Raw genomic sequence first — 26516 nt, forward strand, 5'->3', positions numbered from 1 at the left:
TTCCATGACTGGGAGGATTGATGTCAAACCATGCTTTGAGATCCTCTGATCAAACACTGTGTGGCTGAAGCTGGTATTCTTGTGTACCCTGATGTGGTCTGTATGTTTGTTATAAGTTCCTGATGATCAGAGACCTGCTCCAAAGCTTCTGTTAGTTTTTTTATTCAGGCCCTGGATATCTCTTGTGTAGACTGGTTATGTTTTCACGCAATCCTTCTGTGTTTTATATACCCATAACGAAGTCACAGCACTTGCTGTTTGGCATCAAAGCCTGTCGCTATGAGAATGGGATAATCTAGGAAATAATGACCACATTGTGTGTGTAAGCAGGGAAAAGAGAAGACAAGTTATAAAACAGAACCTTTTTCATTTACACAGCAATGTTTTAATAACCAGCAGATTTTGGGAAAAGGGCTGGAAAAATAGTAAAAAAGATAAATGTACTTATGTTTCAATGTTGAGATTTTCTTAACAAGTACAAAAGTTCACTTCTACATATTAAATAAAAAATACCCTTGGATTTTTGGGCAGGATCCTGAGAGAGCTATTGGCATTCCCAATCAATGCTTGTCAGGATATTTTCTTTTTTCCTCCCCCCCCCAGTCCTTCTATGGTACTATTAATGCAAACCTCCTTAGCTGCACACTTGAAGCTGCTCAGTGTGATAGCTTTACCACAAAGGGCTTCTGTGTATTCCAGGAGTCAGGATATAGCACTCTTCTGACAGAAAATGCCCTGTAATGAAGGTGAAGCTCAGACATTATTTATTCCAAATACAGGATCTTTCCATCTGCAAGTTTATAGAGGCTGAGAAATTGTTGAATTTGGAGATTTGCAAATAGAAATTACAAACTCGACTCTGAAAATATTCTCTCCTGGAAAACAAGTCCTATTCCCTCTTGTGAGCATTATCCTTATGCAACATTAGATTGGTACGAAGGAATTTTGAAGGTGGACAATTTTCCTCATAAAGACACAGCACCACCCACTCCTGGAACGGAGCAACCGATCCCAAGCTCGGGAACCTGGAGAGAACAGACCATCACTTGTGTTGAATTACGTGGAATATTTTCTGTGTGTTTCTTAACCAGGTCCACTTTTTAGGCTGCAGCAGGTTAAAGTTAGAGCTGTGCAAATTTTGAGAAGCCTACATCCAAATTAAGGCTGGCTCATTTCCAGGAATGACTGGAGCTGGCAAATTTAAATCATTTTCAAGTTGGAGCTGGGTTTTTTCTGGGTTTTATGTCATCACTTATGAGTTAAAACTGAGGAAAAACTTGGTTGTGACTGATTTAACCTCTTTTTGCCTCCTGCCTTGGTCTAGAGTATTTTTTCTGTATGTGTGACTTGTTTGTTGAGAACTAACCACTGATGGGATTATACAGTGTGTCGAGTCTCTGGAATTGCCCATCTAATAAAGCAGGGGATTTAAGCTTTTATTTTAAACCTTTATAGAGCATCAGTTGCTGACGTATCTAGAGGAAAGTGGGGTTTAGAACATTTTCTTTAAAATAAATTATTTTTCCACTTTATATTTTTATGCAATTCAGATATTAAATGACAGTTTTTAAATTAACTGGCATTACCAACACCTTGGGATGTGACACACTTCTGCTTCAATAATGAATTAAAAGTTTCTTAGCACATAGTTTTTCTGAAGTATTCCTGTGGTAGTGGGATAATTTATATACATGAGCTTGTGGATGAAATCACTCTGAAGCCCTGAATCACTGCCCAACTTAGTCCCTGCCCATGGCAGGGTGATTGGAACTAGATGATCTTTAAGGGCCCTTCCAAACCAAACCATTCTGTGATTTATGGATGGTTATGAATGTGGATGGTTATTCTGAAGAGATCTGAGAAGCTCTGGAGAAGGTGCTGTGATCATATCATGGGAATCTGAGGAAACAGTTTACTTCAGTAAAATACAGGTGCCTGGTTAGGACTTGACCTTTTGAAGAGCTGTCCAAACATTTGCTCACTCTCACAACACCCTCATGAAGTAGAGGATAAATATTATCTCAATTTTATGGACAAAAAGGTGAGCACCAAGAGGGTCTGGATTAAAACTCAGGAATTTGTGGCATGCAGATGCTTGCTTAATCCATTAGACCATGGTGTTTGGTTTGTCAATAGTCCTGTACTTTATAAATTAGACAAAACCTTTAAAATACCAATTATTTAGATAGGCAGGAGTTCATTTCTCCCTGCGTAAAACAGAGATGAAGCCACTTCACGTCATCATCATCATCAAAGCCAAATTTGGTGAATTTTTTCCATATTTATCTTAAAGTGAGGATTGCTTTTGAACATGGTAGTGTGTAAAATAAACCTTCTTCTGGACAAAGGGGAACTCAGAGCAAAGGGTGATATTTCCATGTTAAATTAAGTAGATCATCTCTTTAACCTTAATTTATCAAAGCACACTGTTAGGGAAGCAATGCTGTACATGTAATTATCTTGGTGAACAGTGCTGTCATATTTGCAGTGAGTTTACATTTGGTTTATGCAGAATAGGATTTATAAAGCATTTCTATCATCTACACCAAGTCCTTGTGATGTTTTCTGCCACCCATCAGTTGAAACAAGGCTGAAAAGCACTGTAGAAATGACAAAGACTGCCATCATGATCCCTCCCAAAGTGCAGTGGAACTGAAATGATACAGGACAAGAGGGCAAATGTTGAGAACTGGAAAAACAGAGCAGCATGAAATGTCAAACCACATTTTTAAGGCGCTTTTTACTATATTTCCATAAATGCATGAGGGAATTATGTTGCAAATACTTGAAACTGTTTATTTTCATTTTTGGCTTGATTTTCTAGCATTGAAAAAACCATGTCTAATGATCTTGAGTATTCTTAAAGAAAAAAATTATATTTTACATAATGGTTTGCATGTGTGAGTTCCCTCTGGCAGGAGGGCTGTAATTAGCCTGTCGTCCCTCGGAGAAGAGACTATCTGTCTTAAAGATGCAACGGTGAGTCTTGGCTGCTAGAGCTAGGAGCAGAACCTTGTGATTTTGTTAAAAGATAAACATTGTCCCTTTTCACTTATCTTTCTCCTCTTCCTACTTCTTTGGCTCCAAGCTAGCCTGGAGAAGCAAAGGACAGCTGGGCACAGTTTTGTTCTTTCCTCATTCAGCAAGGCATGGCCAAAGATCTTGGCTTCTTGGCATCAGTAACTTTGCTTCAACTCAACTTGGAGCTGTTTGGGCAGCCTTTCAAAAATAGAAAGGTGTGATAAGAGGGGTCTGAATTTCCTGTTTTACCCATAAAGTAGCAGATTCAGCTAAGGCACACTTTCCTTTGGGATTGTCATAGAATTGTTAAGGTTGGAAAAGACCACTAAGGTCATCAAGTCCAACCATTAACCCAGCACTGCCAATCCACCACTAAACCATGTCCCCAGGTGCCACATCCACACATCTTTTACATCTTTCCAGGTATGATGATTCCATCACAGTCCTGGGCAACCTGTTCCAGAGCTTAACAGCCCTTTCTGTAAAGAATGTTTTCCTAATGTCTAATTTGAACCTCCCCTTGAGGCCACTTCCTCTTATTCTGTCTCTTGTTACCTGGGAGAAGAGACTGACCCCCACCTGGCTACAGCCTCCTTTCAGGCAGTTGTAGAGAACAATAGGTCCCCCCTGAGCCTCCTTTTCTCCAGGCTGAGCCTCCCCAGCTTCCTTAACTGCTCCTCATCAGAGTTGTGCTCCAGCCCCTTCACTAGTGAGTTGAGGATGTGGAATATTGTTCCTTTGCACAGCGTTATTGTAGCTATTAAAAGACAATCAGCCAGAACAGGGTGGTGGCAGACAGTGTTCTGTGTTTTAGCCTTTTGTGGTCTCATTACTAAAGGAGAGTAATTTTGGTAGAAGGGCTTTGCTGCTTTTGGGTATCCATGTGTGTCCTTGATCAGAGGAGGGGAAAAGAGAGAAGGAAAACTCAAAACCACCACAGAGTCAGAAAAATGTAACTGGTTTGAGCTGGCATGGATGTGCTGGTGTGTGTTAACTGTTGATATTATCATGCCTGAGGTTTCATTTCCAGCATTGACAAAGAAAGCTGTAATGCAGGAGATGATCACATATGGATGGCATCCTTCCAGGACAACTGGAATAGCCAACATTGGCAGGGACTGGGTAAGAAGGTGAGGTTTCCAGTGGGAACCAAAGTATATTGGATTTCATTTTGGAGACTGTCATTACATGTGCCAGTCCATTAGAGAATGTGTTGATGTGCTGGGGAAAACTAAGTGCAGTGGCAAGGACATTTCTCCACGGGTAATGATCTGTGCACCAGGTTCCTTGAATGTACCCATTGTTGAATTCTTTGACTTGTGCCATATCCATTTATTCTTGAGCTTTCTTTGTAATCCTTCTGCTTTTACTGTCCTTCTGCCCCTCTTCTATTTTGTGTAATTAGTCTGAACAGTATAATTTTCTTTTCTTATGCCTTGCAACCTTTCCCTCTCCACCCCTCTGCTTTCCTGATACTTTCCTTTGCCAAATAGTCAGAGATTTCACTCGGTTCTGAGTTCCTATGTAAGCTATAATTTTATTCTATTATGAGTGAGCACTGCTACTGCAGGCCTGGAACTGATTACTGTTTGCATATATCCAGCATCACCAGCCAAAGAGTCAAAGACCAAAGAGACTTCTCGGAACCTTAGAAGGATTTCAAAATCACCTTGTTATTCTTTTCAGATTCCCCTTTTTGTTGGGAATTTCTTTTTTCTTTCAGTTGTATCTGGAAGTCAAAGGCCAAGTTTATATTTTGAAAAGTTGTTGTATATATTCTTTAGCTTCTCAAACAATCCAAAACCTAAAATCTCATTTTAAATTAGCACCTATTTCCTGTCTTGGAGATCCAGAAAAAGTCCTTGATTAGATCAGCATGAACTCTGTGCTTTTCTGCAGTGAATTTCAGTTTAGGGGATTGACAGACCTTTCTGGGAGGCTGAGAGCAAAGCTTTTGTGTGTTTTTTGTTGGTACTTGGCCCTGGCTGAAACAAATGCTTTTACTGTTTTTGAAGTTTTTCAGTACTTTATTTCTTCATCCCAGAAAGGAGAAACCCCATAAATAAATAAATAAATAAATAAATAAATAAATAAATAAATAAATAAATAAATAAATAATTTAGAAGGTTACAAATATTAGAAGCAAAAAGAGGATTTTTTTTTTTTTTTAATAAAAGAACTTATGGAAGGTTGTGCTCTTCTGAAAGTGCAAGTTGAAATTTCTGGGGATTGTTTTTTCCAGGTTTAAAAGTTATGTGTTCTGAAAAGATGAGATAATTAGGAATTATGATATAGAAGAGGTCCTACTGGCCAATCTGATACCTCTTCTGCCTTTCAGCTCCTGAAAAGGAACATTTACAGGAATTATGATTTGAAAACCATGGTGAACTAAGACTTTGCTATCCCAATCACTTTCCTGAGGAGCTCCATAATAAATCTTGATGTGCCATGATCACTCATGCATTGACCTTTTTAGTCTCCAGAAAGTTTCCTCAACAAAAATAAAAGATATTCTGAAGCGACCATTGATCTTACCATCTTCTTGCTGCTTTTTGCTCATTTCTTGGTAGTTTCTACCCCACACAGAAACATTTATTGCTGAGAATGGCACTGCTAGTCTGGCAGCCACAAGAAAACCAACTTCCTTAAGTGACCTTGTGTGGAATTACATGTCTCATTTTAAGCCTCCTTCAGCATAAAATGCTTAATTGGCCTGTATCTCTGGGCTGGGTAAAAGGGTGCAAGTTCTGAAGATATATTCCTATTCCTCTTCCCCTTGACTGTTTATTGAAGGTCATTGACTGGAAACGAAGGGTTAAATCAACTATCCAGATTGTCTCTGAAATTTTGTGCAATAGCCATTTCTGAACTGTGAATTCTGTTATTTATTAGGCCAGATTTGTTGCCCTTTTTCTGTGTCAGTGTCTCCCCTTATCTAGAACTCCTTTGTTTTTGAATTGATCTTTTCAGGGTGAGCCAGGTGAATTAGTCCACAATATTAGTTATTTCCCAAATGTAAGGATACCACTGAAAAAAAGGAACTCTTTTGGCTGTAGCACCTTCTGATCACCATTGTTCTTCAGATTAGGGATTAATACCCAACTATTGTTCTACTAAATTAATTCCTCCTGATATTCCTCCTGTAATTAACTTCTTCTTCTGTTCTTCTGAAATTATTTGCCAAATCTTGATTTTCTGTTCTCCACTGCTGCTGGCACAAGGTTCCCTAAAGTTGGGAGGAACTAGGCTGAGACTGCTGTAGGAATTTTAGGAATTAGGCTGTGACTGAGTAACCTGGTCTAATGGAAGGCGTCCCTGCCCATGGCAGAGGGATTGGAAACAGATGATCTTTAAGGTCCCTTCCAATCCAACCCATTCTATGATTCAATGATTCTGTGCTTTTGCAAGCAGTACAAATAGGAGCAGATGTGTAGAAGGCAAGTATTTGGTGCTGACCCGACATGCACACGATGCGTGTTTCAGAGGGGTTTGCTTTCTCTCCAGCACCAGGCCAAGTCTGGCCCCATCGACTGAACGCCTGTTAGTGGTTGCAGTGCATCTTTTGATTTGGTTTTATCCAAAAAGAGACTAGTTAGTGTTCTCTGAAATCATACTGTGGTGCAAACTGATGTGCAGTAAGGGTGGATAAGTGGGAGATTTGTTTCAAACCCCACCCCTGATCTAAACTAAAACACTTCTATAGATGTATCTTTTTGTACCTGAACTCAGACATCTCAGTAAATCCAATTATCTGGATCAGCTGGTGCTTAAATATTTCTGTGCATGTGACCAAAAGGCTTCTTAACATCCCATTTGGACATATTGTTTTCCCATTAATGGCACCGTTATTGTGGAGACAGTTGTAATTGCTGTTCTTGTAACTTGTATTTATGTAGTAAAGTAATACCAGAGAAATTCAACGTAAAAATAAGGCACAAGGCAATTAACAGTGGAACAAAGTACCAAGTGAAGTTCTGCATTGTCTAGTTCTTGATGACTCCAAGAGGAGCTCAAATGAATTTCTGGAAAATATGCTTTTGTCAAACTGGTTACTGGCCCAAATTAAGGGCAACTGGCTGAAATTCTGTGGTCTGTGGTACGCACGAGGTCAGACTAGATGATCTAATTTTCCCTTCTGACTTTAAACTGTATGAACTGAATGTGAGCAATTCCCCTTGTTACAGGACACTTCTGGCCTTCGAAATCTGCAGATCAAACTGTCAGTTACCAGTAAAGAACACTTGTTATTCTGCCATCAAATTAAGAAATTAATTCTAGGATTTCATGTTGTTGTATCCTCCTTTATGATGTGTATAAGCAAAAAAAAAATCACCACCACCTATAGCATGATTTAGATTAGGCCAACTGTGTATTGTAAACTTAGCCCTTGTTATTGCTTATCACAGCTGAGATTCAAAATCAGAGCTGAAATAGGAGTTTGTTTCAGAGTTCCAGTGCCAGGAAGGTTAACGGGTTATTGACAGCTTTAGGAATGAAATGTCAGGGAGGAAATTAGAGCAAACATGGATCATGAGCCAGCACACAGCATGGCTGGTTTTAATAGAGGTGGCAGATCTTCTGTGGTAACGTCCCCATTAATAGAGCCGTTATCTGCTTCCAGATGGCCTGATCACAAACACACAGGGCTTGTGCAAGGACCTATAATTTATCCTGATCCCTTCCTCCTCTGGATTCACCCAGAAGGAAGGCAAGTGGTACCACAGCCATCCCCAACTGTTTTCTTCTTTTTTTTTTTGCCAGGAAGTGTGGGGTGTGGGCAGGATTACATGTGGGGGTGTGTGGAGCCCACCAACAGAGACTGCTCCGAGTCTTGATGGCATGGGAGCATCCACTGAGCCACTTCCTGCTCACTTTACTGTTCCACTTGGACTGGGCTGGTCCATGCCCCATATTAGAAGGCAGATTGCTGCTCCTTTGCACCCCTTTTAGGTCCTCAATCTGACTCTTCATTTTTTCTTTTTTTCTTTAAAAATCAACAGGCAGCCTGGTCTAGTGGAAGGTGTCTCTGACCATGGCAAGGGGGTTGGATATACGTGATCTTTAAGGTCCCTTCGACCCAAACCACTCAACCACTGCAAAATCATCATTACAGATAAAAACTCGGAAAACTAGGAAATGGGAAATATTTCTAACTGTATTCTTGACAAAGCATATTCCTTGAAAAAAAATTGATAAACTGCTCTAGTCTTCACAGTAAGTAAGAGTTTGAATACAGTTGAGAAGTAGATAAATAAGAGGTGTCTTCTAAAGAGGAAAACTGCAGCAAAAATATATTTTTTTCTTCCTATGTACTAATATAAAGATACAGCCCTGTGAAAAAGCATATCTCAAAATATACTGAAACGATGCAAGGTTCTTTTCAGAAAACTCAGATCTTAATGTTTCTCGGAAGTAGGAGATGCATTTGGCAATTCTAAAAAATTTCCTCTTTGCAAAATGCATTCAGAACTTTTTCGCTTCTCAGTTTAGATCCCTCAGCAAAAGTATATGTGAAAAAAGGTATCTACTGTTGGCATTTAAGAGAATAAAAAAGGACCAGCATGCATTACCAGTGGATTTCTTTGCCGTGTCTGTCTTACACATTTTGGAGGAAGAAGTGGGAAAAGAAAGAAGGATCCAGTTTCTGCTAAACTCTGTTTGGTTTTGAACTTTTTGAGTATTTCCAAAATCCAAGTCTGGTGCCTTAAATTTTGTTTTTGTCGAGAAGATGGTAATTCAGAATAGTTGGCTGAATTTTGGTTAGTGGAGCAGCAGGTCTCTTCATATCTTTTATTTTTTGGGGGGGGGTATTTGTAAGTAAACACCCGTGATTTATAGAATATTTTGTTTCAATTATTTTGACTTTGCCTTTCACCTCTTTGACCTAGAAAATCTAGAGTGCTTTAATAACCACTACCCTTGTTAGAAACTTATTATGTGGTTCTTTTTGGAACGGGAAGTCGAGTATGTGGCATAGTATAAGGAATTTCAATATAATTTGTTTAGAGAGGCTGTTGCTTGACAAACCTTTTCTGAACAGGCTACATGGTAACCAAAAAATTGGAAGTCTCAGGGCTGGGAAGGGTAATGGACGATAGATGCTTTCACTTCTGGTGCCTGTTCAAGTCCAATCTGTCAAAGACTGAAAATTGTTCCCTTTTCAGACTGGGCAAGTGGCTTGTGAGTAAGTATTTGGTTGACTCTGCCTGGTGCCTGATAAAATTTACCCACAAGACAAAAATGCCACCCCATTTGGCAACCTGGCCACTCGTTTCAAAAGCCAAATCAGCAACTGTCTTTGCTATACGCTCTTCCAGATCAGGACCAAGATGTTTTATCATGTCTATTTATTTATTTATGTTTCAGTGTCCCCTGTTTTGATGTCTGTAACACCTGTCAGAAATCCTAAATAGAACACAGCAAAAAAGGGTGGTTTCCTTGAGAATGAATTTCATCACCCTACAGAGAGCCAGGATCAATTATTCACCCCATCAACAGCACCCCTTGAGGAATATATATCACCCCAAAACACACTCTGCAGCACAGTATCTCTTCAATTACTAAGAGCTCTGGGAGACTCAGTCATACATTTTCAGTTGACTATTGCCCAGCTAAAGACAAAGGGAGGAGATACACAGCAGCTGAGAGACACCAATTTATCAAGAATAAGTAGAAATTTGCTAGTAATGATAGCTTGTGAGTTCGTCCAGTCTTGGAGCACAGCAAACTTCAGGGCCACCATTTCTGGGAAAGAAGTCCCAGCCTTTCACAAGGGGAATGTTCCCACAAAGGTGGTTTTGAGCAATTTCAACAGACACAGCACCAGCTGCTCCTTGACACGAAGGTGGTGAGGGGCCTATTTTTTACCCTCTCCCTCTTACTTTCTTTTCCTTAAGCAAACTGAATAATTACAGACCAAAAAAAGCAAAAGAACCACTTAGAGAAAACTAAATGCTTCATTTATATTTAATATCCAAGATGGGACTTAAGTTTGTGGGAAGTACTAAAGCTCTCAAGCTTTTGAGGGCTCTGTTGTGCCCTGGGTGCCAACTGCTGGCTACTCCAAATTGGTGTTTATGGTTCTGCTGCTCCAATTCACAAAGACTGAACTTCTCTCTTGCGTGGCCAGTGCCCCCCATGGTATTGCCAAAACTCTTCTTCTGTCCTACAACTATCACAACCAGTAAATACAGTTTCCTACAGTTCCTACAACAACTGGAAATACAGTTATAGAGCCCAAAGCTGGTTGGGAGACCATAAAGTAAATTTTGGTTGGAATTATATCAAGACACAGAAGCCCTTTGCTTCTTTACATAGATGATGTCAGTAAGAGACAAGGACCTGCAGAAGTAAGGTTGGAAAGAAAAACAGCAGAGACAGAGATACACTGGACAAAAGTGAGTGAAAATGATGTCTTATGTAAAGATAAGAGTATGGGCTGGGAAGCAAGGGGTGGATAAGGTGAACTGAAGAGCAAAGAGATAAATAGAAGGAAAGATTTAATTAAAGTTATACATAATAGAGTTGGTAATAAAGAATTAGGGGAAAAATGCTGTTATGAGGAGCAGAAAAAGGTGATCAGGAAAATATGTTGAGAGAAGAAAATGAAAATATTTTGGGTTATTGGGGAATATCTTGTATTTTCTAAGAAACGAGTCAATGGTGGCGCACATTTTAGAAAGCTGAGAGGGAAGTAATAATGAAAAAGCAAAGAAGAAAAGTTTAAGTAGATATTATTTAAGATTTATTTCTGAGTCTACATAACATTTTAGCCACATAGGTCCTGGTGAAATGACCATGAGTGAAATAGCTAAGTTCAGTAGCTGGCTTTCCAAATCTCAACATTAGAGTATATTTTGTAGAAACCTTAGAAATTACATTACTATTATGCAATAATATACAGTAACTAATGGTAAAATTTACCAACTAGTATGTATGTATATTGCTAATATTGACTGGCATGAAGAAACAACAGTCCAGTTATAAATTAAATACAGATTAGCACAGACAGTTCCATGCCTTGTCTAATACCAAAAGCACAGGGAAAGAGGCAAAAAGGATTATTTTTTTTTTAATCACATGCATCACAAGCTCCATGTATGTTTGGGTTCTTTTTTATTTTAAAATTTACTGCTTTTGCGAGAAGATAATTGTGTGTTTTGGGAAAGGAGTGATTGAGAGAAGGAAATGCCTCAGTTACACATTAAACTCTTAGAAAGTCACACCTGTTTTCAAGACTTGAGTGTTAGAATAACTCTGGCATCCAAAAAAATATTGGGATTTATGAAAGGAGAAAACATCCTGAGTACACCTAGGGTGATGAATTGTTTGGAACCAGACTCTAAGCATGACAAAATGATGTTTTAGAGCTCTAAGATCTTCGGAAGATTCCCTTACAGATGCTGAACATTTGGAAACGCAACTCTGCTCTCTTAGAAGTCCAACTGTGCTTCTAAGTCCATTTTAATTATGGCTGGTTTTATCTATTGATAGGAACTTGACAAAATACAGGGCAACAGCTCAATTCTCCACCCAAAGGCTGTCTGTTACCAGGATGGACTTGTGAATGTACCTGTGTATGACTATGTCCCAGTGTCTAAAAAATGGGTCTTAGGCCTGCTGAGGTGCCTCAGATTCTTCCTCCCTAAAAATCACGATCTTGTGCTAGAAAAAATTATCTTTCCAACCTGTGAGGATTAGAGGGAGAAGGTGCTGAACCCACCAGCTGATGCAGCATGATAATCTGTAGTAATCTCTACTTATTTAACCTATCTTTTCCATTTCATCATTTGAGCATCTGAATCCTAGTCTTGCTTCTCTTGACCACTTACCGCAGGGTATTTGTGCCATACACTGGTAAAATGGGAAGCTGAAGAGTCAAAATCCTTCCCATAAATGGGCTGCAATGGTGTGTATTCCTGCCCTGGCAATGAAAATCAGGTTCTTCATGGGCAGGACGTGCTGATGGAGACTTCTGTGCAGTATCATTTACAGCCTTTGTAGATGCCTGCTACGATGTGAGAACACTGATGAGTGGAGGGGGAAGGGGCCAACCTTCCACATACCATATGGAAAACATCTGTAACGGGCAGCATAGCTCTCTCTCTAAAGAAATGTACTGCCATTTCATAGATTCTTCAAAGTGTTACGTAGACAAAAGGTATCAACTTGAATTTTTTTACCAGGGTTGACTCTCTTGGCCCCTGGAGCCAGGCGTTTACTGTAATACCAAAGTATTCTTTTAAACGAGACAGGCAGTAGTGTTTTAAACTGTCTCACCCAAAAAGAATGCAACATCTACTGGAAAAGTATAGAGTAGTCAAAAAGTGCTCCAAAAATAAAACAAAAGGAACAATATCATGCCCTTTTATTGTGGCCCCTTAACTCTAGTCCTCTGAGAGCAGCACTGATTGATGTCAGTGATGCAACCTAAAAATTAATGTCAATTACCCAAAACAAAATGCACATAAGCAACGTTAAGGGTCTGATTTCAGTCCACAAAAGCCAGGAAATTCAGAGCTACTGAAGAGAAAAAAACCTGGATTTCACATTCCCATCTTACCAACAGCCATTCTACTGGGGGGAAGAGGAGAAACAAAAGGAAAGGGAGTTACACCATTACAATAAATAATGTGATGGAGACAACACGCTCTCTCTTTGCTGAAGCCTGGATCCACTGTGTCCCATTAGCCTTAAGTCCAGGAATTGCAATGTGTTCTAGGTTTGGGGCTCAGTTGCCCCCCTACCACCTTTCTTCCTTTTTAAATATAACTCTTTTATTGTTTAAATAACAACAACATTTAATGAGACCCAACTAACTCTTCATTTATGGAAATTATTTACTGTTCTTGCATTTCCAGCCGCCGGATGTGGGGGTGTTGCTGTCACCATAATTAGCCTGGGTTATCTATTGATGTAATAATTGTGCATCCAAACGGGATCGACCCCGCACCCTCTGATAAATGAACATGCAGTAATCGAGATGTTCTGGTGTCAGCATGCACACAAATCAAAATGTTCTAACATCAAAGAAGTGCATATGAAAAAAACTTCCATACAGGATTTAAATATTCCTCAATGTTATTAAAAAAATATGGGCTATGATATGAAAAGCCCGTGGTGGGGTTACAAGCGGGTAATCCATCTCCCTGTTCCTAAACCCATATTTAGTGACTGAACAATGGCAATCAGCCAGAAGAATCTCATGGCCTGGCCAGTTAGTTTTCACACAAGTATCACTTTTATAGATGTGCATATAAATGTGTGTCTGCTGTTTCACTGGATACAAAAAGGAAAGATGAGATGCGATGAAGGAGGAGAGTTTGATGTGATGGGTCAGACCACTGAGATGTTGTAAATGGCATTGGTCTGTCCTTGCATTTGAAAATAAGTTTCATTTAAGTAACACGTGCCATAGCACGTGACATGTGAAAGTGGGTCTATGGAGGGGGAGTATGGCATGAAAGTTGACAGCCTGATGAGTTATTTTATTTTCTTTGCAAAATAAATATTATTTGCTCACACACAGGCCTCCCAACCAATCAATCAGAAACTACCAAAAGGAATTTTTAGTCAATTCTAGGAAGGACATTTTGGAATTCTACTATTCTCAGCAACCATCTGGTCTCTCTTGGATGACCTATTTGGCCAAGATGTTGGGAAGGTAAGGAATGGATGGACAGAAAGACATTTAGAAAGATTACAGGTAACTTGAGCTGCACATTAGAGAGACTAGAAGTCCATCTCGCCTTGTGAACCAGCTTTTCCAACACATGAATGTGGATATAATGTATTTAAAAAGTATAATGTAACACAAAGTCTGGCCTTCCTTGGGACCCCAAGTTTCTTGATGCAGCCTTGCAGCTCATAACTTACCAGCAGCTTTTTGAAAGTGCCTGATGCAGGAGCCTGTGAGGCTTTGAGCAGTCTTTGTACTCTGGCCAATGTGCCACTAGAACAGTTAGTGCTTGTCATGGAATCGTTCAGGTTGGGAAAGCCCTCTGAGATCACTGAGTCCAACAGTTAGCCCAGCACTGCCAAGCCCATCACTAAACCACATTCCCAGGTGCCACATCTACATGTTGACCAGTGCGTTCTTGTTATCCACTTTTTTCTTCTCTTACTTGCTTTGCATATACTGAAGAAATCTGTCATTCATTCTCCTTTCTTTTCCACATCCTCATGCTTAGATCTGGCTTTAATGGGATAAATGTGTCATTACTTTTCGCAATACTTAAATTAATTGTGACTTAAGGAGAAGCATCCTTCTGAGATTATCACCAATTACTAGTGAAGTGTTAACTGTTCAAAGGAATCAACTGCTCTGCTTTATATTTTTTACATGCACATTGCATTCTTTGCATAAGGAATAGGACATCCTGCGTGTAATTAAAGAATAACCTTTGATTCCTGAATTATAAATGCTTCCCATCATCAAAAATCAAATACTTATATCAATACATCTCTGGATTAAAACTCAAATTTAAGGATGGAACTTTGTTTTGAAGGATAAGGGTATTTGACTTTCATACTTAGTGGACCGTTTTTTAAGTTTGGATTTGATCCTGATTTTCAGAAGTTCAGGAGGGACCAGGAAATGTAGTTTGATTTGGGGCTATTTCTAATATAAATGTCATAAAACCTGGTAGTGTATAATAATTTATTCTGCTGCTAAAATATTGGTTTAACTGGTTAAACTGCCTCAACACTTGTATTTTTTCTCCAGTATGTTGCAGAAATACATGTGAAAGATCGATTGGATGCCATTCTGCAGCCCAATCCTAGGTAATTTATTCAGTTTTACCTGAGAGAAAGGTCTAAAGATATGTTCTTCTGGTTTTAATCAGTCCAACTACAATTGACTCAACTTTTGCCTGAATAAGGAGAAGTAAAAGCTGAGTGAGAGCTTCAAGATTTGGCTCTTATTCATTAACCTCAGGGCAGACTTCATTTTGTATGATTTTTAAGCTATTAAAATTTTGGTTGGCTTCCATTTTAGCTCAAATTCCTAATATCACCAAATAATTATGTGTAGATGATGAAATGAAAAAACAGGCGTGTAGTCTCCAAATGTGCATTTCAGTCTGGGTGGCTGAAATGGCTCATAACATCCAGTGCATGAAAATGGGGTGGATTGAATAAATTAGCAGAATCACAAAAGGAAACCACTATAGGAAATAGTTTTACACGTGTAATCACTGGAATACTCCAGTGAATGTGTCAATCTGTACTAAATAAATATATTTGTTTATAGACATGTTCTGTATTAGCTTCCACTCTTTCACAGCACTTTGCCAAACAAAATCCCACTAGAAGTAGGATGTTCGCACCCGAGTAGGAGTTTCTTGGATAAATATTTTTTCTATATTGAGACCAAAACCACTTCTACAACTTTCAGACTTTGATTGAAATAGTATATTTCTTTTCCCTTTTTTTTTTTGCCTTTTTTTTTTTCCCTCTCTCTTCCCATCTCCTCCACTGGCAACCACTGATGCATTACCTTAATTCCTCTTACCTCCCACCGCTCCGGTGCGCCGGCCCCGCTGCAGACAGAGCACATCAGTCAGTACAGAGCAGGGCCAGAAGTGGCTGCACCCCAGTGCTGCCACCAGCAAAGGGCCTTGGAGCCTGAGAAAATTCCTCTGTTTACAGACCTGAGGTGTTGGTTGGGTTCTTGTTTCCCCAGGGAAATGTTTCGTTCAGTCAAGGGGAGAGCAGAGATGCTGTTCCCTCTGCAGAGAGCCTTCACAGGATGCTTTCAGGGGGTGGAGGAGGAGAAGTATGTTGCAAAATGTCATTAAATGCTGCTTTTCATTACAATTTCAACAGTTCTAAGGAAAGAATGTAGGTGAACTGCCTTGTTTTGCCAAAATAATTTCATTTCAAAGTAATCCCCTCTCCTCCTATGCAGTAGCTGCCGATTTCAGCATCCATTTCTGTACATCTGGTATTTTAGCCATTACAATGGAAGATACAATGTAATGAAAATAATAATTATGGTGTAGTATACAGTGTATTCAAAACACCATGTATTAACTATGTAATCAAGCAATCCTCAAAAAAACGGTTTTCAGTGAGTGATAGTATTTCTGTTTCAAAGGCAGGGGAAATTGAAGCACAGAGGCACTAAGTGGTTTGTCTGAGGCCACACAGCAAGTAAGTGTCAGAGCTGGGAGCAGAGCCCAGCCCTGGCTCCTGCCCTTGTACTCAGACGACTGTACCACACCATATTGTTTCCAAATAAATTTGCTTTTTAGCTCCTATGCTGAGCTCATGAGCAGTAGTGGCAGAGAGGGGAAATTTAACCTCTTCTGTCAATTCCTTCAGAAAAATGTCTGAGTTTCTACAGTAGTAGAAGAAAATCTTAAAAAGTCAAGAAAGGTCATCCTTGGAGACCAAAACCCATCCAGGTTTCATGCAGGATTACTCTCAGGTTGAAGGAGTTTTTATTGTTAGTGGTATATTTTCACATGGGAGTGCTGTGACTGTGCAGTGCCCTGAGTCATAAACCAGAGGTTTCAGTATCCAACTATACCTGAAGTCTCAAGGCTTCTAGTTTTAATTTCATTCTCAGACATAATAAAGTTGCCTTGAGTACATTATAGCTGCTGTACAGCTACAGCAGCGAGTTGAGACACATCAGAAGAGGAAAGGTTGACCCCTGAGCAATTCAAGGTGTTTTGACCAGTTTGACTTGAGGTGATAAAATTACAAGTGAACTAATTGCAGTGCTCATGAGGAGATCAGGGACCCTCAGGAACCACTGCACGTCCATTGTGGTGGGGATATTAAGCTTTCCCAGTTATGCTGGGGTCCAACAGGTTGTATCCATCAAGGTGTGGTGCCTTACGGAGACTCGCTGTGTGCTTTGCCAGTAGCACATCTTAGACAGACAGTTATGGGCCATTAGACTCATGGCAGTAGTAACTTGCTGGATTTCAACTTGGTCCGCAGGAGAAGCAGCTGACTCTATCCATGGAATAGTGGTGATGGAGCCCAGCTACAGGTTTTGCAGCCTGGGGGGAGGAATTCCTCTCCCTGACTGTGAACGGAGAGCAACGTGCCGTAGAAGTAGGAATTTCTATCAGTGTGCAAAGCAGCGTCGCCTCTTCTCTGGCAATTAAAAACGGTTTCTTGCTCTCAGACAAATAAAGCCTATTAAAGCTGGTGGCAGTGATGGGAAGAACTTTGTGAAAATATGTTTGTTTTGCAAAGCTGGCTGCCAAGTATTGTTTTATAGTTCCGTTTTTTCCTTCTTTCTCCACTGTTTACAGTACCCTCTGAGAAACTTAAAATGATCCCTCCCTCCCCACCAATTTTGTTCTTTTTTTCTCTTGGCAGACATTGGTACCCCACTCCCACACCCCAGTTCTTACTGCAACAGAAGCCATGATCTTCTTGCTGCAACAGAAGCTATGGTCCTTTTGCCTTGTTTTTCTTTCTTACAACACCAGCCCAGCCCTGAGAACAGCATTTGCTGGTTAACTGCAGCGTTGCAAATTTGGCCAAATGAGCTGGAGGGCAGCAGTACAAGCCCTACATTTTGTTCTCTGTCCACTGGTGGTACTGCATGAAGTGTCTGAGAAATACATTTGGTCCTTGTTTTCCAGTGATCCTACATTTCCATCAGCCTTGGGAATGTCATTTATCCCAGAGGCAGAGAACAATAATAAAAAAAGTTGGATAGTTGAGATCTAGACTATGTTCCTTAACAGACTTGGATGATATAACCTGGATATATCTTATTCCTGGACACAGCAGCCCAGTTTTATGTGATTATTGAAAAAGTTTACGTCGTTTGGCAGATAAAAGGTAAACCAAAGCCCAGAGCTGACTTTGCTGGAAAGCATTTTGTTACAAGCTGTTGATGGGTGGTTTACCGGAGAAGTGCTTTTATCGACATGTGATGTTGGTGGGCACCTACATGAAGTGCAGTGGTGATCCCAGCCCCCTTCCTGGAGGGCAGGTACTCATGGCATGGAAGCTGCTGCTGTCCCTGGTGTCTCAGGCTGAGGACTCCCGGAGCAGACCTGAGGAATGGCGTTGTTAGTGTTTCTTACACTGAACTGTGATTTCTCGGGTGCTGGCGGGAGCAGCAGTGTGGTTGTGCTTCCAGAGGGACCGGTCCTGAATGGATAAATGGATGCTGTAGCTGTCAACACATCGGTCTGCCCTCATCATAAATGGAATCCATGAGATTTCACTGATACAGCAGGGCAGATCACCCAAAGCATTGTACAAGTTCATAATGTACTGAACCAGGGTGTCCACAGATGCATATTTGGGATGTGTTACTCATTATTGACCATGAACTAGATGTTACATACATAAAACGTTCCCTCATCCTTTGAGTAATATCAGACATCTGTGCTTTGGCTACTGATTAAAGATGGGTTTATGGAATCAGAGCCTTCAGTGCTATTGTTTTAAATTGGAGAGAGAAATATCCATAATATTTCTTTTGTAACATAGATGCACTTCTAATAAAGAGAGTTTATATCCACACAAATTTATTTAAACCTAAACAGAAGCAACTAATTCTAAACAACATATGGATTTTCTTTTTTAAACAATGTTGCTTATACTTTGCCTCTTTAATTATTATTTTAATCTCTAAATAAGCTGACACTTCTTTGCATGTGGTTTGTCTATGCAGGCTGGGAAAAATTAGAGGAGTAACCTTTTAATCACAGGGGGTTTAATGTAGATGTTTTTATGTACAGAGAGCTATGAATCTGTCCAGGGTGACTTGTTTGATATTATGGCAGGCTAATGAAATTTCAAAGTTAACATTCCCCAAATAAAATGGAAAGAAGACATAGGGAGAAAAGGAGTAGATTTAAAATTAGAGAATCGTGGTGGTTTATGGGTTCCAGGTTATTTGGAATGGAATGAAAGTTAATGCTACATCCTTTTTTCCATCCTGCCAGCCAGTGTCTGATCCAAGAATGTCTCTTATTTAAAGGGCAGGGCTCCCTCCACTGTTCTTAAATGAAGGCTCTCACTGTCTGAGATCCAACCCTCCCTGGTTTTCACAGTACCATTGTAAGGCTGCATGAAGATAATTATTTAATGGCAAGGAGTTTTGCATATGATTCCCCTGTCATAAACCTGCTCAAGTCATATGGTTCGATTTACATTTATGCAAATGTCAGAGAACAGAGTAAAATTGCCAAAGGCGGAAAGGACCGTGGCATGTCCCAAACAAGATGTGCCTATTTGCATTTATGTTTGCTAATGAAGTTCAGCCAGGGCTTGCTCTTTGATTTGGATGTCTCTGTCTGCTGTTCCACTTTATGCACTGCAATTAAAGCACTTGCCCACACACATACAGGAGGACACCAAGAAAGGGAGACTCCAAGTTTTATATATGCTGTTCTGTAACTCGCTTACATAGGACCTATAATTCAGGATTTAACATCTTTAAGTGATAAAACAGACCTGCAGTATGACACTGTGCTTCAATGTAAGCAGAACTGCAGACTTAAACCAATGGAGGATTTGGCCCAATAAACTTCAGTGTCTCGGGTGCCCACTGGAGGTGTTTTACCCCAGACTTTCCAAATTTTATCTCAAATAAAAATTAAGCATCAGCCCACTCAAAAATCACAGCTGTTTCTTTCTCTTGCTAAAATTATTCTTTTCCATCATGCTACAGCTGCGAAATTATGCACTAGTGTAAATTGTTAACTGGAAACTGTTTCTAGCTGAGGTGCCCATTCAGAAGTCTTAGTTTTCTACTTTAATCTGTTACCTCACTGAGGAGTACTCACACATCTTGCGTTTTGTCTGGGATTGTTTCTGTAAATCATTGATTCACAGAATGGTTTGGGTTGGAAGAGACCTTAGAGATAGCCATGGGCAGGGACATCTTCCACTATCCCAGGTTGCTCCAAGCCCTGTCCAACCTGGCCTTGAACACTTCCAGGGATGGGACAACCACAGCTTCTCTGGGCAACCTGTGCCAGGGCCTCACCACCCTCACAGCCAAGAATTTCTTCCTAATATCCAGTCTAAACCTACTCTCTTTCAGTTGAAAACCATTCCCTCTAGTCCTAAATCACCATATATCTTGTCCTATGAACTCTTCAGTTCACAGGGTCATGTTCAAAAGGGCCGTGTTTCATTTCATGGGACCTACTGTGAGGACAGGAGTTTTGCTGTCATCTTCATGCAGTGGTTCTTTGTGTGCCTTCGTAATAACAATGCCTTGGGCTATCACTACGTGAGAGAAATGGGACCAAACAAAAGAGGGTAGAAACAGGGTGATTTTTCATGATATTTGAGGAGTTCCTTAACTCCTCAATGTGGCCTCTTGTGCCACATTGGCTTTTTAAGTTGTTAGTTTTCCCTCCTTTCATCAAATGAAGGGCAAACCATGATCTTGCTTCTAAGTGACTGACAGCAGTGAACACAGCTCATCTTTTCTGCTTCATTGTACCTCCTTTCAGATTGTTGTAAAAAACCCTGCCTTCACTTATTAAATAACGATAGCATTCCCAAAGAGGGTTTTAGACTACAATGTGCTTTGATAAATTGAAGGAGCAACTTTTTCAAGGCAGGGTTCCTACACAGAAAGTGCCTGAGAAGCTGTGAGAAGGTTCTTCAGAAGGTCCATAGATGGGATAGAATCACAGAATGGTTAGGGTTAAAAGGGACCTTAAAGATCTAGTTCCAACCCCCCTGCCACGGGCAGGGATGCCACCCACTGGATCAGGGTAGAACTAGGAAGTAGAGGACTAAGCAGCAAAATCATCATACCTCTCAAGTAGGAGCCAGTGGTAAGAGCAGCCTGAACAAGATGAAAATTTGTTTATGCTTTCACTTCGGCCCAGCCTGTGTCTCTGGTTTTGGATGGCAGCAATCTGTCATTTCACCTTCAACGAGGTGGGGAGGCAAAATCTTGTCATACAATAGCAAGGAGCAAGAAGTTTCTGTGAGAGTTAGATTGGCCAAATAAGGTTAGATCAGCTTTTCAGAGCAGGAAAACCACTCTGGGAAGGTGAACTGTGTAATTTGTGCCAAGCTCAGTGATTCCCCATGTCTAAAAGGTGGTCCTTTGACCACCCGCACACAGGACAGGTACAGTAGGAGGCTGATGGACCTTCAGCCATGGCAGAGACTCAGTCCACAGCAGGACAAATCAAAGCACATGATGGTAGACAGTAAATTTTAAGAGAACATGCAAAAAATTTGAATGCACTAGACACTTTTCTAAAAGGAGCTCCAGAAGGGATCATGGGCTTATGTTACCTCTTGACATTGGGCTACAGCAAGACATATCCAGCAAAATGAGTACAGTTATTTTAATCCCACATCAAGAGTCTACATCATCCTCTATCTGTAATTCTGAGCCAAATAATCATATTTAAAAAAAAAAATAAAAATTGGATGCTGCCAAAGTGGCATAAAGCACCCAGAAGTGTCATCCAAACCCTCTGTGTTATCTCCAACCACATTAAATGTCTGCCACATACATCCAGACTCTCTTACAAGGGCACATACACATGCAAGTTTTATAAAAAACATCTTGCTGTTTCTCTTCACAAGTCTTGGCATGTAAAGATCTGTCTCTCAGTATCACAAATTCGGCTGTATAAATCTCAAAGATATCTGGTATAACTCAGAATGATGGGATGACTGTAAAATAGTTTCGCTGTGCATAAAAGCATTTCAGAGGTTAACCTTTATTATCTAGTAATGTATCAAAATGAGATGAAGTGTTATCTTGTTAGAGGATGGGATGAACCAAACTCTGAAATACTGATTTTCAAAACAGTTGCCTTTAAGCTGAGGTTGAAGGCAAGGATGGTTTCTGGGTAAAATGGTTCAATTTATGGCTAAATTCCATAATAAAATATGCATATATCAGAATCACTTTCTCTGGCACGGGAAGGAAAATTGTTTTGTTTTCATTATTGCTAAACTTCAAAATGGCTTCAGGAATTTAGTTGGTCTTTCCAGAGAAAGTGAACTTCAAGCGGAGATTAAAGCAGAGGAAACTTCAGCCCAAGGGCAAATGTTTCAGAAAGTTTAAAATATGTGAAACGAGGAGTGAAGTAGGAAATAGTTTTCAATCCTAACTATAGCCACACTGGTTATAATATATCGCTAAATATAGACCTGTGGGTGTGTCCAACTCTCTGAAGGTGTTCTTCTCCCTCTGCTGAAACTGGCTTCTGGAATGACCTTTGCAGGGATACAACTGCCTGTATAACACTGCCTGTGTTGGAAAATGTTAAACTTCATTATTTCCCAGGTGAGCCCAGCCAAGCCCAACTTTGCTTTGCAACCAAAATTCCTTTTGCAAAATTCAGCCCTTTATCTTTCATGTAGATCCAGCTTTACACTTGGGATCATTTAACTTCGAGCAAACCGTACAATAGTCCTGAATATTTTGTTTATGTGCTGAAGGTTGTCACTCAGGTTATAAAGCTCTGTAAAAATATCAGGGTCAAAGAGCTAAAAACATTACTTTTGCATCAACTTCCAAATGCCAGCCATAATGGTTTGGGCAAGCTGCACATCCAAACTGCCTTGGACTTGCTGCTTGTGGTTGTGGGAATATATTGGATCCTTTCAAAGTTATTGGCTAGTCTGTTCTGGGCATTTCATGTTTGAGTATAGAGCCTTTGGGTTTATTTTGTGTTTTGTTTGTGGTGATACTGTCATGTCTGATGCCTGGCTGTATATCCCAGAGTTAATGTTCTGCTCTTTGATTTTAAGGCCATGTGCTGCTGGATCTCTGTACTGGAGTGTGGTGTTAATGTAGAGGATGCTGTAATGAACATCTTGTACATATTTCCTTTTGCATATTCACTGTCTGTAAAATGTCTGTCTGAATACATCCTTGCTGGTTTTGAAATGATTTCCTTACCATTCAGTACAAATACTATTTATATCCAAAGTTGTTTGAGGTTATCCTTTACTCCTAATGTTACTCTAATTCTAGTTTAAGAGGGGAAAAATTGATCTGGCTGAAATTAATTAGGAAATTGGTAGAGCCACTAAAAATGGTGGTTATATATGGCACTTCCTAAGTGCTTAGGCTGAAGAGGTACAAAATAAATCTGACGAAGCACTAATGTAATGAAATAGATGACTGTATTTTCATTTTTAAAACTAGATGACTGCTGAAGGTGAACCAAATAAAGCAAAAGTATTTAAACTCCTCTGCTTTTTTAAAGATACCATTAATATTAAAAAAAAGGCATTTTTGAACTGAGAATATCCCCTCAAAATATAGGGTTTCCAGTGTGCCTGGCATAAAAAGGCATAGTTTCCTATATTGATTCAGAAAGAGCTGTTAAAAATGCATGAAAAGTATTTTAGGGAGACAGTGTCACAAGATCTTTTAAAATTATTTTCTCGAGTGCTTCTTTACCATTGGAAACACTTGAGCCCAAGTTACAATATATGGGATATCAAATTATTTCATACTGACCAGAGGGTCTTTAAGATTAATTTGGGTTTGGAGTGGTGGGGATTATACCAGTGTCTGTTTACATAACTTCAGACTCAGACTATAAATTAAGTTTGGAAAACTGTAACTATTCAATAATTTATAGACTATTCAGATAAATTAGAAATTATTCTTGAACGTGGTGAATAGAGAACACGTACCTATAAAGGACAAACAGATTCAGCAGAATGGTGTATTTTTGGCCTCATCTATTTTGCAGGCAATTAGCAAAATAGGATGTTACATTTTTTGCCTATCTCTTGCTCTCCTGAAATAGAGTCACTAACCACTTGTTAACCACATTGATTTTTTAATAGACAAAGTGGTTGCTTATAGCTTCCCCACCAGAAATGTTCAGATTAAGCACATTAGATTGCAGCTAGAATAGCCTACAAAACAGGAAGAAAGCCTTGCCTTTCTCTGTGCCTCCTTGCCTTGTTTAAGCTGATGTGATAATTCATTACAGATTTTCTCTCTCCCTGACAGAGTGCCTACCGCAGGAACGGGATGACTTTTCTCGCCTGCTGATGTGGATGTGGCTGCAGCAACAGGAAAGACAGTGTTATATTAAGGTGATTTTCTTTTCCCCTCCATGGAAGGAAAAAAAATACAAGCTCCAGTGTCTCCATGTACCAGTGAGTGGGCTGGTTTGTTGTGACTATCTGTTGGCTGTCTCTGTCTCTCTTTCCAGCCCCCTCAGTCGTTATTCTTGTTTACTAGCTGGAACATTTAGCTAATTAATGGCAGGATGTTTGGGATAGGGTGTAGGTGGACAAGAATGCAGCTCAGACAATGCTGGAGTTTGCAGGGGACTTGCTGCTGTCAGCCTCTTTCTGACTGCCATGTCATTTTTATTTAAGTGTTTGGAAGTCTGTGTGTTCTCCAAAAGATGTTTTTTTCTAAAGCAGGATGGGGCAGGAAGAGGCCAGAGATAGACTGGGTTGTGTTGGTTTATATAGGTTATATAAAGGTTACATAGTTTTCCTTGTGATTTTTACAAAAATAAAAATTATTTCCTTCTATTTTCCACTAATTTCTAGTTGTTTCTCTCGTTGATTTAAGTGTTCAGACAGTTTAATCCAGTGAGGGGATTTTGATGACAGTAATAGCAAGTTTGGGCCCAAAGATATTCAGAAAAAAGTTCAAGTAAACTGAACTTAGCCAGTGAGAGCCTTGACTTTTTGCAGACCCAAGGATAGGCTGAGCGGTCACCCCCAAATTCTCAATGTTGGCATCTCCCAAGGCTCGAGTCATTACTCTCTGAAATCTAAGAAGGCCTTTGCAGTGATGTGGCACTGGATTGGGCCCCTATTCGGAAAAATACATCCTAAAGTATTTAAATAACTGTGTCTGTCTCAGTGGTTGTAGGCAAAGGCTTAACGTTATGTACTTGCTCAGCGTTTGCTGCAGGAAGCAGATGTTGTCCCTGTTGTTGACAAAGGCAGCATTACTGTTGGATTTGATTAAAGAAGAAACCAAGCTCTTTTTACCTTTTTTTTTTTAAAACATATTTTAGGTAACGTTGTTTGTTTTCAAGATTTGTTTTTTAAATCTCAGTCCCTCCCTCTATGCTTCTTCCCGTCCCCTGCTCCTCCAGCCTTTGCTGGCCTCACAAACACATTCATTTCTTCCCATAAAACTGTACAAATATAGAGCTGACCACGATGATGCTTGACCAGAGAAAAGCGCTCGTGCTTCAGCCCATCACCAGGATCTACAGGCACTTCCTGCTGGTTTCCCTGTGCCACCCATGGGCCAGGGTCTGCTTCAGCCAGGCTTGGAATCCAACTTAAACCTCAAATTAATACGGAACACTCAAGGGATCAACAGGAGATCAGCAAAATATTAGTTTTATATAGTGCAGCCGTCCTCCTCCTTTGTGCTTAATGTGTGAGGTCTTAATTTTTACTCCTGCTCTACTCTCTTGTGGTCGTTCGTAGGTGGTTCTGTTGTCCTTCTCTCCTGGACCTGCTCGCAAAAACTTTAAATATATGTATATTTTTTAAATAAACAGCAAAATGTCTCTTTGCAACCAAAATACTGTAAAAGTGAACTTTGTGCATCGAATATTACTGACGTTCATAAATTGCTTTTTCTTTTGCCTACTTTTTGCTTCTATTTTCTGGAAATTATCTGTGTGTAAAGGACTGAAAGTAACGTGTACAACGCCGTGTATTAAACGAGGGGAGGGGGAAGTTTTCTGATGCTCCATCTGTGCTTCTTGAAATGTATGATTAAACTTTTCTTTTTATCATCACTCTTTATTTTTGTTGGCATCCTTAATCATGGAAAATTATACGCTTGCTGTAAACATCCAGACTTTTTTAAAAGGACACCAGCATTTATTGTATTTGGTTTCGATATGCAGGGATAGAGGCAGAAGAAACCATTTCAGGCACTGGGTACTGGAATCAAAATTCCTTCTGTAGCTGTATCTCTCCTGGATTTTACATTTTAAAATATGCATAAGCAGGAAAAATACTGGCACTTATTTTTTACTGGTCTACTTAAAGTCCCAGAGAATGAAGACTCAACATACATTTCTCTCAGAAATATGACAGATCATGTTTTTGTTGGTCTGCTGTATGTTTGTCTATCTTGAACAGCCTGACAGGCAATTATTTATAAAATCTGTGTTTGCCCAGTAAACCCATATAATAACCTTTCACTTCTCTGCACAAGTCAGGGAGCTGAATTTAGTCAAACAAAGTAGGTTGTGTCTCCCTATCTTGGACTAACCCAGTTTATTCTTATTTTGGGAAGTAATCGCTTTTTTTTTTTTTTTCTCATCTTCAGGGTTTTCTTTTACTCTGTTTAAAACAAAAAAAGCAACCAGTAATACTCGTGCTGCGTTTGGAGTGTGTCTTAGCACCAATTCCCATGCTGCAGAAACAGAGGTGTGTGTTTGAGCTGGTGCTACGCATTTTTATTATTTGTATAAAAAACGTTTTGAGATTCAGTTAATGGCTGCATATGAACAGCTTTATTCCTGTGTAATTTCAACTTGCAAAACATTTTGATTCTTAGCCCGGAT

At 39.8% G+C, this 26516-nt stretch overlaps 1 protein-coding gene across 11 annotated transcripts in view; it reads left to right on the top strand.

The window, feature by feature from the left end:
* SUPT3H (SPT3 homolog, SAGA and STAGA complex component) overlaps positions 1-25746 on the top strand; it is a 266154-nt gene extending 240408 nt beyond the window's left edge. For 10 of the 11 annotated variants that reach the window (XM_027722737.2, XM_039387279.1, XM_027723391.2 and 7 more), the window contains one exon: positions 23969-25739. In XM_027722737.2, coding sequence (XP_027578538.1) covers positions 23969-24010 — 42 coding nt within the window. In that variant the 3' untranslated portion in view covers positions 24011-25739. Of the gene's footprint in view, positions 1-23968 lie in introns of all 11 variants that reach the window. The other variant, XM_027723068.2, reaches the window with a different exon arrangement.
* The last annotated feature ends 770 nt before the right edge of the window (positions 25747-26516 follow it).

Source organism: Pipra filicauda, unplaced genomic scaffold, assembly GCF_003945595.2.
Source record: "Pipra filicauda isolate LSUMZ 115617 unplaced genomic scaffold, ASM394559v2 scaffold54_size4384275_pilon, whole genome shotgun sequence".
NCBI lineage: Eukaryota > Metazoa > Chordata > Aves > Passeriformes > Pipridae > Pipra > Pipra filicauda.